Consider the following 13,874-nt stretch of genomic DNA (forward strand, 5'->3'; position numbering starts at 1 on the left):
CCGAGCCCCTGGGGGTGCGTGGGGGGTGCGCGCGCCGTGGCACGGGGGGGGGACATGCAGCGCGGAGTGGGGACGGCGCCATGGACCCCCCCTCTCCCGGCGGCTTTGAGGTAGATTGAACGTGGTGGGGGGGGGAGACGGGGTGGGGGGCTCAGGGGGAGCAGCCACCTGCAGCCCCAGGCTAAAGCAGGGGGGGCTGCGGGGGGGGGGGGGCTGTGGGGGGCTGCGCTGTCCCCACGCCGGGGGGGCCAGGGTCAGGGGGAGCCCCCGGGCCGTGGAGCCCAGTGCAATGGTGGGGGTCCCATGCTGTGCCTGGGGCTCGTTTCTCAGCAGCATCGTTGTGGGGAGGGGGGAGAAATGGGGAGGGGGGGGGGAGTGCTTTTAATGTAAAAGAGTGGAAAGATGCTTGAACCGGTGGGACGAGGCGAGGGGGGCCAAGAACAAGCAGCTGCCCCCCCTTCCCACCCCCCCCAAACCCAGCTCTGACCCAAGGAGCCGGGGAAGGGGCAGCCCCTTCCCTTCGCCTGCTTCCTGGGGGCCGGATCCAGGACTCGGCCCCTCGAATCCTCCCTGAGATCAAGCAGCGACACCCAAGGGCGCAGATGACACCCAAGGGCGCAGACAGGTCCCCTCCAGCCGCCGTGCAGGACGGTGGCGTCCCAGCACCCCGATTCGAGCATCCAAACCCAGGGCAGACGCAGGGCCGGGGCGAGGCGGGAGCGGAGGAGCCCACTTACGGGGGGCCGGGGGCTCCGGGGTGGGGTGGGGGGGGCTCAGTCTTTCTGTAGCTACTGAAGACTTGGAGGTATTTCGGGAGCCGTGTCGCTCCGTGTGTGTTTTCATGCAGCATCCAGAGACCGGGGAAGGCGGGGGGGAAGGCTCAGATCTTGCTGTTCTCCAGGTGCGAGTCGATGTGCTTCACCAGGGCATCGTCCGGGTAGCCGATGGGGAAGGCCAGCTGGCACAGCGGGCAGCTCCGCACCTCCGAGTCCGCCGTCTCCAGCAGCAGCTGCGGGGGCACAGAGCGGTGCTGAGCCCACCGCCCGCTCCCTGCAGGGACCGCATCCCCTCCCCGCCCCCTCCCCAGCACCCGCCCGCCGCCGGCTGGGATGCTGCGCAGCCCGTCGGAGACGGGGAAACTGAGGCACGCTGCGGGGCGATCGCCCTGCCCGCGCGGCGGGGGGGGTTCCCTTGCCTATTCCCCCCGCCCCAACCGGCCGCAACACAGCCACAGGGCGGGGGGGGTCCCGCTTACGTTGATCGAGGGCCAGGACTGGGCGTGCTCTGCCCGGGCGTAGGCAGCGGCCGTCCGGTGAACGGCGTCGGCGTCGGGGACGGGGAAGCCGGCGCAGAAGGAAGCGCAGCGGATGGCCCCCACCTCGGGGCTGGGGGGGCTGGGGAGCGCCCACTCCTCTTCGTCCGACGATTGCTTCTCGAAGCGCACGTGCTCCTCGAAGGGCTCGCGGGCGCTCAGGGGGGCCCCCGCGCCCCCCAGGTACACCTCGCCGTAGGGCCGGTGCTTGGGGAGCGTCGAGGCTTCGGGCTGGAGCCAGAGCGAGCGGCTCTGCTGGTACAGGGCCACGTTGCTCACCTCCGAGTAGCTGCGGCGGCCCTGGAAGCCGGCTTTGATGTGGTGGCTGGAGGGTTTGGCGTAGCCCAGCTCCATCCGCTCGCCGGGGAGCCGGTGTGGCGACGCCGAGGCCGGGGACGGGCAAGGCGGCGGTGCCGGGGACCGGCGTTGCTGGGCGGGCGACTGGCTGGAGGGGGGCACCGGGGACCGGCGCTGCTGGGCAGGGGACTGGCAGGGGCCGGGGGCTGGCGAGCGGCGCTGCTGGGCCGGTGACTGGCTGGGGGGTCCCGGCGAGCGCCGTTGCAGCGCTGGCGACTGGCACTGGGGTGCCGGCGAACGCCCCGGCGGAGCGGGCGAGGGGCACTGCGGGGCGGGCGAGCGGCGCTGCTGGGCTGGGGAATGGCACTGGGAGAGCGGGGAATGGCGCTGGGCTGCAAAGCAAAAGGGGGTCGGGGAGGGAGGGAGCACAGAAAATACCCCCCGTCAGCTTGGTGGCACAGAAAATATCCCTTGTCACCCACGTGCATCCCGGACGGACGGGGGGATGCGGCTGGGGGGATCCCCGGTGGGAGGGATGTTCCCAGGGATGGGTGCTGCTGGGGATGGATGCTCCCAGGGATGGGTGCTGCCGGGGATGGATGCTGCCGGGGATGGGTGCTGCCGGGGATGGGTGCTCCCGGGGGACGGACGCTCCCCGGGGACGGACACACCCAGGAGCTCAGCACCGGCCGGAGGAGGGCAGCCAGCGTGGTCTCCCCGTATTTCGCATCCCAGCCCCGTCCAGGCGTGGGGTGCAGCCCCCCGGGCCCCCCCTTACCGCCGTTGAGGCTCTTCTCCTGCAGCAGGGCGCGGAGGATCTGGCTCTGCAGGGAGCTGAGGTTCCTCAGGCGGCACAGCTCCTCCGTCAGCTCCGTGTAGGCCAGCGCCAGGTTCACCCTGCAGCAGGGACGAAGCGTCACCGAGGGCGAAGCAGCCCTGGTCCCCCGGCTCGGGGCAGGGGGGGGGCCCTGCCATAGGGTGCTGCAGGACGCACCCAAAACCAACCCAAATTCAGGTTTTTAATTCAAAATGGAAAAGTTGTGGCTGGGCACCGCCCGGCATCACACCCGTGGCCGCCCCGTGCGAGCGGGAGCAGCTGGGAGCGGGAGGGAGGTGGGTGCCGCGCTCCCCGCTCCCAGCTCTCGGAGGCCCTGACAAAGTCATCAATTCTTCCCCAACTTCGGTGTCGCTTTTCAAAACCATATTCTCTGCGGTGATGCGAAGGGAGAAGCCGTCTCCCGAGGGCCCCGCGGGGCTGGGGGCTCGACGCATCCTCCTGCGCCGCGTGCGGAGAGTTCAACTGAGCCGTTGTGACACCCTGGGGACCCGGGAGACGCCGCTCGTAACAGCAGCCGACAGGTCTGCCCCTGCCCGCCCTCCTGTCATCTCATCGGCGGGAGAAAAGAAAAAGAAGAGACGAAAAGGAAGGGAAGAAAAAGAAGGGAAGAAAAAGAAGGGAAGAAAAAGAAGGGAAGAAAAAGAAGGGAAGAAAAAGAAGGGAAGAAGAGAAGAAAAAAAGGAAAAAAGAAGAGAGAAGAGAGAAAAGAGAGAAAAGAAGAGAGAAAAGAAGAGAGAAAAGAAGAGAGAAAAGAAGAGAGAAAAGAAGAGAGAAGAGAGAAAAGGAAAGAAAATAAAAGAAGAGAGAAAAGAGAAAAGAAGAGAGAAAAGAGAAAAGAAGAGAGAAAAGAGAAAAGAAGAGAGAAGAGAGAAAAGAAGAGAGAAGAGAGAAAAGAAGAGAGAAGAGAGAAAAGAAGAGAGAAAAGAAAAGAGAAAAGAAAAGAGAAAAGAAAAGAGAAAAGAAAAGAGAAAAGAAAAGAGAAAAGAAAAGAGAAAAGAAAAAAGATAAAAGAGAAAAAAGAGAAAAAAGAAAAGAAAAAAGAGAAAAGAAAAGAAATAAGAAAAGAGATAAAAGAAGAAAGAAAAAAGAAAAAAGAAAAGAAAAAAGAAAAAAGAAGAAAGAAAAGAAAAAAGAGGAAAATAAGACGGAGAAAGAGAGAAAAAGAAAACAAAGTGAAAAAGAAAGAGAGAAGACGACCGACATTTCCCTGGCCGGGTCCCTGTGCCGCGCCCCCAGAGTGCCCACGGCCCTGCCAGGGTGGCACCAGGGTCCCGGGCACCCAGGGACATCCCTGGACACGACTGCCCCCGAGACCCCCCGCTCCCACCTCTCCTGCCTCAGTTTCCCCTCTGTGGTCCATCGTGGGCGCCCGGCTCCGAGCCCGGGCCCCCGGCGCCGAGGCTGCGGCTGCTCCCCAAAGCAGGGGTGGGGGGGTCCCAGCTCCCCCAGCCCCGCTGCTGGATTTCGGCCGCTCCCACGGGGGGCCACCCCAGCCCCCCTCCCCGAAGCCGCGCCGAGGCGCAGGGAGGAAGCACCAAAACCGCAGCGCTGGGGCGGAGGAGCGAGCGGTGCCGGGGGGGTGGGGGGGGGGGACGGGGATGAGCAGCCCCCAGCCCCCACGCAGGGCACCCTGCCAAGACCCCTCCTGCACGGGACCTGCCCCACGCGCCCCTGCTGCGGGCTCTGCCAGGCTTTTGGGGAGGTTTGGTGCTGGGGGGAGGGAAAGGTGGGGGGGTCTTGGTACCCCCCCCCCCCCCCCCCCCAAGAAAAAAAAAAGCTCTGATTTGGGGCAAACCGTGGGGTTTTGATACGCAACTGCAGATAAGCCGTGAGAACAAAACAGCCGCCGAAAACCCAGCCGCCCACGCCTGCCCGGCTGCCGAAAGCGCCACGGAGCATCGCTGCTCCAGCGAGAGCGGCCCGATCCCGCGGGACCGCGGGGGTCCTCCGTGGCCCTGGCAGGACGGTGGGCATCGTGTGCCCTCCTTGTCCCCGGCAGGATGACCGGCATCGTGTCCCCTCCTTGTCCCCAGCCAGAGACGCTGTGGCCAGCGGCGGGGGGGACGGCGGGGCTGCCAAGCACGGCTGAGCCCCCCGGCTGCAACCACCGAAGCGAGGGGCTGGGGACACACGGAGGGGCTGGGGTGCAATGCGTCCCCCCGAAAAAGCACCCGCTGGGAAGCACGGGACCCAGCCGGGGGGGTGAAGCGACACGGCCTTGCCATGCCGCTGTCCGCCCCCTGCCCCGGCAAACGCTACCCAGCACCCCCGCGGCGCGGTCGGTACCCGGCGAGATGTCAACCACATCGCATCCCTCCCGCCCCGCCGCAGCGCTGACCCCCCCCGCCCCGGCACCCCGGCGAACCCGAGGCGGGGGACACACACGAGGGCATCTTCCCAGCACCGGCACCGGGGCTGGCCCCCACCCCGCGTCGGCAACGTTAATCTGCGGTGCGTGGGTGCTGGTCAGGATGCAGACCCCCCCCTTTGGGTGGGGGGACAGCGGAGTGGGGGGGGAGGAAGGGGTGACCTCAAGCAAGTCATACCTGGTAAACAAGAAGCCGGCGAAGACTGAAATAAAAGCAGGAACCGCAGGCGTAGCTGCCATCGCCGCCGGGCCGGGGGGAGCGTGGGCTGGGGAGGGGCCGGCCACGAACCCAGCAGCCGCTCGGCCCCCCCTTTGCCGCAGGATTGGGGTGGGGGGAGCCGGGGAGGGCAGCAGGGGATGGGGGTGTCCCAGTGCAGCCAGCGCGGGCAAAGGAGGTGGCGAGCACAGCGGCAGCCCCGGCACGGGCACCCATGGGTGTAAGATTCATTAAAACCCATAAAATCCCACCAAAACAGTGTCAGCAGCAGGGCAGCAAGAGGCACGGGGCTGGCGGGGGGGTCCTGGACCCATCCGCACCCAACCCCCCCGGTTTTCGGCACCGTGTCACCCCTGGGTGTCAGCGGCGATGTCCTGGGGACGGATCCTGCAAAGCATCCCCCGGCCCTCGCCAGCACCCTCCATCCCCCGGCACACCCCACCCCGCTCCCCCCGGGGCTTCCCCGTGATTTGGCTCCCGAATTTCCCCGGCCCCCTTCCGAGGAAGCGCAAGCAGGACCGGCCATGAGCTTAGAAAGGACAAAAAAAAAAAAAAAGGACAAAACCAAGAAAAGAAACAAAAAAAAAAAAAAAAAGAAAAGGGGGAGGCCGGAGGGACCCCCACCCCGTGCTCGCACCGCAGCGGCACGCTGACTAATTTGGCAAAAGCCAGCCAGAAAAGTCACCCGAAAATGGAAAGCGCCGATAAGGCACCTTTCACACCAAAAAAAGTGGTGGAGAGGAGCCAGTTACAAAAAAGAGCCGTATTTACAAGAAAAGGCCGGGGAGGGAAAGGCTGTGCCCGGGGAGGGGGGGAAGGTGCCCCCAGGCCTGGGGGTGAGGGCGCGGAGCCAGCCGTGCCTCAGTTTCCCCACCGTGACCTGGGGTTAAAACCCAGGTGGGTTTGGGAAATGTTAATACGTGCGTTTGGAGTTTTATTTCCCGGCGGGGGCTGGATATTGTGGGCAGGGGGACGGGGAGAGGGGGGTCCCGCGGCGGGACGGACGGCACGGGCGGCCGAGCTCAGCTCTCCCGGCCGCGGCGGGGCTGAGCTTCGCGAAAAATAAAGTGAATTAAGCGTGGGGAAGCGTGGGGAGGGTTATCGAGGGACCCCCCCCGGGATGCGCGGCGGAGAGATGGGGCGGCAGCCGCCCGGCCGCAGCCCCCGGAGATGCCAGCGCGGATGCGGATGCAGCCAACCCCCCCGCCCCGAGCCCTGCGCGCTGATTTACGCCAGGAAGACAAGAAAACGGCAAAAGCATCCAACACCTCGGGAAAAAAAGGAAGGGGGGGACAAGGGGGATGGGGGGGACCCCCCCAACACTCCGGCACCTTCCTGGCCCCACACGTCACCTTTTATCTGTCCATGGCTTGGCGCAGGCTGCCAGCCCCGGCGCAGCCCGACGTGCCCGGAGGAGCCGCGATGCCAGCCCGGCGCGTCCTGCCCGGCGTCGCGGTACTACGGGGGGACACGGGGACAGGGGCGCGTGGTCTGGCTGCAGCGGCCTCGCGAGCGCCGGCCGCGGTGGGGACAGGCGTGCGAGGCTGAAGCGGCGAGGGCAGCGGGGTAACGAGGCCGTTGCCTGATTAAATGGGTTACAGACGGCCGCTTTTGGGGAAAGTCAGCACCGGCACAGGGCCGCTTCGCCCATCCGATGCCAGGGTCGGCCCCGGGGACGGTTACGGGGTCCGGCTGCGGGAAGCAGCCCCTGCCCCGGCACGGCCGCACCGCCTCCGCCGGCTCTCCTCAGCCCTTCCCAGACTTGGCCCAAATGCCCAAATCCGGGGTGCTCAGCGCATGTCCCAGCACCACGCGGCACCCCTGGGGGTGCCCTGACGGAGCCCCCAGAACTCACGGCTGCAGCGAGGGGGAGGTGTGAGGGCCGGAGGAGGGAATCCCGGCACCGCGACGGCTCCACATCGGTTACACCATTGCAAAAAGCAACGCTGCCGAGCAGGGTTTGGCGCAGAGCCGGAGCGAGCTGCGGAAGGGGCAGCCAGCGGCCCTGAGCAGCCTGGACACGCTCCTGGTGCTGCCCGGCACAGCCAGGCTGGCATCCCGCAGCCTGGCATGGCTGCGTGGCACAGCTCGGTGCTGCGCGGTGCTGCACCGCAGCCATAAGCCGTCAGTGCCCTCTGGAGGCAGCGGCACAGTCGCCGAGCCGGCACCGCGCAGACTGTACAGTGCCGGACGCCGGACTGCGACCACCCCGTGCCCGGAGCCCAGTTCCACTCCAAACTCCCCGGGCGCAGCGGGGGCTTTTGGGGTGCAGGATCCCACCTGCCTGCGGCACCTCAATGGGGGGAGGCCCCCGGGGACCCTGCCCAAAGGGAGCTCACCCTGAAGACGCAGTCCAGCCCTCGCCCCAGTCCACCCCCGGCACTTACTGGTCGTCGCCCACCTTCTTCACCCAGGCCATGTCCCGCTCCGACTGGTCCTGGGGAGAGCAGACGTCCCGTCAGCACCCGGACCCCCACCCACCGGGGATGGGGGGTGGTCCCGCACGGCCGGCCCCTGCCCCGTACCTGCTCCCGGGTGTCCTGCAGGTGCTTCAGCTCCGCCTGCAGCCGCTCGCACTCGGCCTTGAGATGCTCCTCGCGGTGCTGGGCGCGCTGGGTCTCCTGCCGCGCCGCCTCCAGCTCGGCCTCCAGCCGCCCCGCCGCTGCCTCCAGCCCCCGGCTCTGCCAGCCCCCGGCACGCTCCAGCACTGCAGGCAGAGCACGGCTCGGCCCCCGGCACAGCACCCGCGCTGCCCCGCCGGAGGGTCCCGGGGGGTCCCGCGGGGCAGGGAGGGGGGCAGCTCACCGTGGGTCAAGCCGGGGTTGGGGTGCAGGGCGAGGAAAGGCACCTCCTGGCCCGGCAGCGGGGCACCCAGCCCGGGGAAGGTGCCGCCGTCGCGCTGCCGCAGCTGCTGCTCCAGGCTCCGGATGCGGCTCAGGTGCGTCTCCACCAGCGCCCGCTGCCCGGGGGGAGAGGGCTGAGCCCCGCTGGCACCGCACCCCCTCCCCGGGGCTCATCCTGCCCTGCCCCGGCAGACCCGGCGCTCGGGGTGCCCGTGGAGCGGGCGGCCGTCGCGGCAGGGCGATGGGGGATCGGTCCCCAGCACGTGGCCAGCCCGGAAGAGGGTGGCACGGAGCGGGTGGCCCCCCGGGCTGGCAGAGCATCATGCTGGATCACAGGATCATGGAATCGTTTGGGTTGGAAAAGACCTTGAAGGTCATCCAGTCCAACCAGTGACCTAACACTGCCAAGTCCACCACCAAACCAATTAAGGGGAGAGTCATAATTTCATGTTGCCTGGCTTGGGGGCTGGATTATTTTGTAATGAAAGTAAAACTGGGAATCACTTAGGTTGGAAAGGACCTCTAAGATCATCAGTCCAACATCAACCCAACACCCCCCTGCCCACTAAACCATGTCCCCAAGTGCCACCTCTGCCCGTTTTTTGAACCCCTCCAGGGATGGGGACCCCACCACCTCTCTGGGCAGCCTATTCCAACGCTTGACCGCTCTTTCGGTAAAGAAATTTTTTCCTAATATCCAATCTATTGGGATGGGGGAAGCCGGGGATGCCCAGCTGACCCTGAGCACGCAGTGCCATGACAGGGACATGCACCACGCTGGAGCCGGGAGAATCCCTTGGCAGGGCGGGAGCGGGAAGCGACAGGGACAAAGCCGAGCTGTGTGCATCGCTACAACCCCCAGCGTGGCCGTAATGGGGGGCGAGCAGCCACGGGCCCCCAGCCCTGATCCCCACCGAGTCCTGGCGGTGGCACCGGCGGCACTGGGGGACGGCGAAGCCATTTGCCCAGCTGCTGCCACGGAGAGGGGACGCGGACCCCGATGTCCCCCGGCACCGGTCCCCGCCAGCAGCACCCGCCAGCACCCACCATCTCTCCGAGCTCGGTCTCCAGGTCAGCCTTCTCCACGCACAGCTTCTCGTAGGCCTGGATCATCTCCTCCAGCTGCTCCTCCCGCTCTTTGCTCTTCTGCAGCTGCCGGGGAGGCAGGCAGGGGTGGGTGGGCAGCTCGGGGACCCCCCGCGTCCCCGCTCCCCGCCGTCCCCGCTCACCTCGTGCTGGAACTGGTTGAGCTGCTGCTGCAGCGACGCCTTCTCGCTCTTCAGCAGCGACGTCTCCTTGGCCTCGTAGAGGGAGAAGATGTGCTCCTCCCCGAACTCGCCGATCAGCGGGTACTGCGGCCGCGGGGCAGAGGCATCAGTGGGGACCCCCGGCCGCCCCGTGCTGCCCCCCACCCAGCCCCCCTGGCCCCTCACCTTGACCTCGTACATCTTGAGCCGGCGCTTGAGCGTGGAGTTCTCCCTCTCCAGCCCCGTCAGCCGGTTCTTGATGTCGTCGTAGGCGGTGATGAGGGCGAAGTGGGAGGCCGAGCACATCTCACCCGAGAGGTCGGTGGTGGGACTGTCGAGCCAGTCCTCGTCCGGCCCCAGCGCCTCCTGCGTCAGGATGCTGATGTCGTCCTCGAACATGGAGTCCATGTCCTGCCTGGGGTGGGACGGACGAACAGACAACTGCGGGTGACCCTGCAGCCCCGCTCCCCGGGTGAGGCGGGCACGAACCCAGCCGGGGGCAGCCTGAAGCCCCCGGAGCAGGCTGGGCTGCGGGGGCACTGGGTGCAGGATCCGGTCTTGGATCAGCCCCCTCCGAGCCCGACCGGGTCCTGGGGACAGAGCGGGGTCTGCAGGAGCTCGGCGTGTCCCCGCGGCAAAGGGCGATGGAGGAAGGACGATCCCGGGAGCCGCTGCCGGCAGCGGCTCCAACCCCGCAGCGTCCCCCGGGGCAGCGGGGGGACACGATGGCCTCTGTCCCTGCCGGGGGAAGCGGGGGGACGGGCGCCCTGGCAGCGCCCACAGCAGGGGCCATGACGGCCAGCGACAAGGGTGGGAGCCGGGGCGGCACAGAGCATCCCCGGCGGCGCGGCCCTGGGGGAACGCGGTGACTTTGCCCACGTCCCCCCGGGAGCGAGCGCCAGAAATAGCGGCCGGTGCCGCTGCCTCCCGCCCCGCGCCGCACGCGAGCTGCTTCCCGCCCTCCCACGCAGCCCGCGCCGTGCCCTATATACCAGTGCTGCCGCTCGCCCTCACGGCACGGCCCCCGAGCTGGCCCCGGCGGGGCCTGATCCTGCCTGTCCCACTCTGCCGCACCGCCCGGCGCCGCGGGATTTGTCCCAAGTTGAGGATTTTGAGTGGTCAAGGGTCTCGAAAGCCACCGCCACCGGTAGCTCTACCGCAGCTCCCGGGCTGTTTGGCACAGCCGGCCCGGCGGGGAAAACGCACCTCGAGCTGGCGAGGAGGCAGTGACTGTGGTGCTGAGCGCCGGCACCTGCACGCGGTGCTCCGGCACTGTCTCCCCATCCTGGCCGGGGACCCCGCGGGCACCGGGGCAGCCGCCGGCCGCACGCAGCCTCGCCGGCTCGGGCAGACATGCGGGAGCAGCCGCCGCCGCCCAAATAATTCATGGCACAAAGCCGGGAGAGGGAGGCGATACCTGCGGGGTGATGGGGGGACCGCCCGGCCCCCCCAAAGCCGCTGCCGGAGCCAGGGGCCAGCCCGGCCCCGCCGGCACCCCCAGTCCCGCTCTGCCCCGGGGGGCAGCCCCCCGCCAGCCCGGCCCCGCCGGCACCCCCAGTCCCGCTCTGCCCCGGGGGGCAGCCCCCCGCCTGCTCCCGCAGCCCCAGCGCGCTCGGGGCCGGGCGGTCGTGGGCTGCCGCAGCTGCGCGTTTCGCAGCCTCCACTGGGACGAGGAGCACGAAATGCGGACAAACCCCTGCGCGCCGCGCCCCCTCCTCTGTCCCCCCCGGCGTGGGCTTTAAATCCACCCCCATGGGGCAGCGATGGAGGGGACGGAGCACCCAGGGTCCACCTCCGCTCGGGTAGGGAGGGCACCGGCATCAGCCCCCATGGGGAAACTGAGGCACCCCCGTAAGCTGAGACTCCCCCAGGCCATGGCGACCCCCTGAAAGCAAGACCCCAGCTGTCCCGGGGCTGGTGTGTGCCCAGACCCCTGCCTGGGGGGGCTGGGGGCACCACGCAGGGTAGAGGGGGAGGCCCCAGTGCCAAGCAGGGACGGGACCCCCTCCGTCTCCAACACATGGGGCCCGGCAGCAGCTCTGCACCCCTGGCCTGGCCCTGCTGCTCCCCAAACCGTGCCTCAGTTTCCCCATCCGGACCGTACCGCAACACCTGCCTTGCAGCGGGCCCCGGGCGCGGGGCGAGGCGGTGCAGGCTGGGCAGGGCTGCGGCGCGGGCACGCGTGTCTCAGGCGTGGGCAGCGCGGGCAGGGAGCCGCGGCGGGCAGGCGCTCAGGAGATCGGCCACGAGAGGGTCAGTGGGAGATGGCGGCGCCGTCATTAGGCTCCAGGGGCAACGGCGGAGGTCCCCACGGCACCGCACCGGCGACGCTCCCTCTACGTTCCGGGCGGTCGGCCCCTCCTCGAGGCCTACAAATGCCTTCAAAGAGAGCGAAAACAGGGCTGCAGCTCCCCAGCACCGGGATGCTGCGGGAGGGCTCGGCCGGCGAGCGGCAGCTCACCGCCCCGGTGCACCGGCGGGGAGGGGAAGGGGCTGTGCCGGGCAGCGGGTGCCACCGGGCCACCGGCACCCAGTTGCCATTTGGGGAGCAGCTGGCTGGCCCCCCGACACGGCCCTGCGCGGGGGTTCCGGGAGCTCAGTGGGACCCAGCTCCAGCACAGCCCCCAGCCATGCACCCCCTGCCCCGAGCCTCGGGGGGCTGCGACCAGTACCAGCCCCCTCCCCTGGGTGCTTTCCCCGCTGCAGGGGGGTGGGGGGCTACGGGGAGGGGGCTGGTGGAGGCCAGGACACGGGGCCACTGCTACGGCCCCCAGCGAACGTGGACGGGCTGCAAAGCTGCGTGCAAACCAGCGTGCAAACCGGCGTGCAAACCAGCGTGCAAACCGGCGTGCAAACCGGCGTGCAAACCGGCGTGCAAACCGGCGTGCAAAGGGGGCCGGCAGCCAGCAGCCCCCCGACCCCGGGAGCAGGGCCTGGGCAGGCGGCTGAGCCCGGGCGGGGGTCGTGGGCACTGGCGGGGCGGGGGGGGGGCCCGGCCTGCAGCCGCCCCGGTGCCTCCGGTAAAGCCTCCCCGAGGGCCCCCGGCCCGGCCCGGTGCTGCCCACTCCTCCTGAGCCCGGCCCGGGGGGCGGCGGGCAGGGGACGGGCTTGGAGGCGCAGGGGGGGTCCGGGGCGGAGCTGGGATGGAGCCGGGGATGGAGCCGGGATGGGGATGGAGCCAGGGATGGGGATGGAGCCAGGGATGGGGATGGGATGGGGACGGAGCCGGAGCTGGGGATAGGGATGGAGCCGGGGATGGGGATGGGGATGAGGATGAGGATGGAGCCGGAGCCGGGGATGGAGTCGGGGATGGGGATGGAGCCGGAGCCGGAGCCGGGGATGGGGATGAGGATGGAGCCAGAGCCGGGGATGGAGCAAGGGATGGGGATGGAGCCGGAGCCGGATTCGGGGATGAGGATGAGGATGGAGCCGGGGTGAGGGTGGCGGGGGGAGCTGGGGACGGAACCGGAGGAGGCCGGGAGCCACCGGGGCCGCGGGGGCCCGGGCAGGGCGGGGGCAGCCCGGTCCCCCCCGGCCAGGCCCCGCACTCACCGCCGCTGCGAGGCGATGCGGCAGCGCCCGCCGGGATGCGGCTCCTTCCCCGCCCCGGTCGGGCTCGGTACCGGTGTCGATCCCGGCCGCCCCCGCCGCAGCCCCGGCCCCGGCCGCCGTTTCTTCCGCTCCGGAGACACCGAGAAACCACGTGGGCACCGGGCGGCCGCCAGCCCCTCCCCCCGCCACGCGCCGGTGCCGCCCCCGGGGCTGCTCCCCCCCCCGGGACTGTGTGTCCCCCCTCGGGGCTCCCCACACCCCCCCGGGGCTGCTCCCCCCCCCCCCCCCCGGGACTGTGTCCCCCCCCCCCCCCCCCCGGGGCTCCCCACACCCCCCCGGCGCTGCTCCCCCCCGGGCACGGCGGGTCCCCGGGATGCCCCCCGGGGGGGCACACACTGCCCCGGACCCCCCCCGAGCCGCCACCCCCGGCCCTGCCCCGGGACCGGGGGCCCGGACCCCCCCCCACCCCCCCAGCAGGGCTGGCCCCGGGGCTGGGGGCTTCTCCCGGGGGGCTTGGGCCGAGCAGCACCTAAGCCGCACTCCGTGGGGGCTGGGCTCCCCCCCCCCCCGCTCCCCGAGAACATTTTATTCCCTGAATTGTTCTCTCGGAGCCGCTTCCATTATGGAATTACATTTTTTTTCCCTTTGCTGCGCAGGGTTATTAATAGCTGCTCTCCTTTCGCCGGCGCCGCTGCCGAGCCCCGTGCTCGGGGGGGGCCAGACCCCTGCAGCCCCCCGGGGCGGGGGGACCCGCTGCCAGCCTGGCACCCGCAGCCCCCCGAGGGCCGGCCGGACAGACCCATGGCACCGGCTGCCCCCGACGGCGCGAGCGTCCTCGCCGAGGCCTCGTCCCACACCACCGAAGGAGCCGGGAGCGGGGAAGCGGAGCCCCAGGGATGGCGACCGGGGTGGGGGCTGCGCTCCTGCCCCGGCCCCCAGCAGCAGAGGTGACGCGGGAGACATCAGCACGGCGCGATCCGGCGTCCTGGTCCTCTGCCTCCGTCAGGCGACGGCTGGTGCCGGGCTGGGGGAAAAGGCGTCGGTGCAAAACCAGGCAAAGATGGCGCTTGGCGTCACCCGGCCCCTGTCCCCCCCTCAGATACCCAAAGGGAGCGAAGCCCCCAGCTGAGGAGCTCCCACGGGGCCCCCGCCCCAGACCCCCCTCCCCGGCGCTATGTTTAGCGCGGCTGTAGCATCGCT

The 13,874-nt window shown here is 69.2% G+C and overlaps 1 protein-coding gene across 1 annotated transcript; it reads right to left on the minus strand.

The window, feature by feature from the left end:
• Positions 1-880: 880 nt before the first annotated feature.
• TBKBP1 (TBK1 binding protein 1) lies at positions 881-9,530 on the minus strand. Its single transcript, XM_075722957.1, has 9 exons — positions 9,309-9,530; positions 9,105-9,227; positions 8,923-9,027; positions 7,838-7,991; positions 7,558-7,739; positions 7,420-7,469; positions 2,388-2,506; positions 1,256-2,001; positions 881-1,009 (listed from the first exon to the last, which is right to left on the minus strand). Exons 1-9 carry the CDS (start codon positions 9,528-9,530, stop codon positions 881-883), a joined length of 1,830 nt encoding a protein of 609 aa, XP_075579072.1.
• Positions 9,531-13,874: the final 4,344 nt, after the last annotated feature.

The sequence above is a fragment of the Pelecanus crispus genome, chromosome 18 (genome assembly GCF_030463565.1).
Source record: "Pelecanus crispus isolate bPelCri1 chromosome 18, bPelCri1.pri, whole genome shotgun sequence".
In the NCBI taxonomy this organism is placed as follows: Eukaryota; Metazoa; Chordata; class Aves; order Pelecaniformes; family Pelecanidae; genus Pelecanus; species Pelecanus crispus.

Bases quoted from the DNA above. Each gene is read 5' to 3' on its own strand.
- TBKBP1 (XM_075722957.1), bottom strand. From the start codon at position 9,530: ATGGACTCCATGTTCGAGGACGACATCAGCATCCTGACGCAGGAGGCG. The intron at 9,028-9,104 runs GTGAGCGGGGAC...CCTCCCCGGCAG, and splicing joins TCAACCAGTTCCAGCACGAG to CTGCAGAAGAGCAAAGAGCG. The intron at 1,010-1,255 runs GTAAGCGGGACC...GTGCCCCCGCAG, and splicing joins AGTCCTGGCCCTCGATCAAC to CTGCTGCTGGAGACGGCGGA.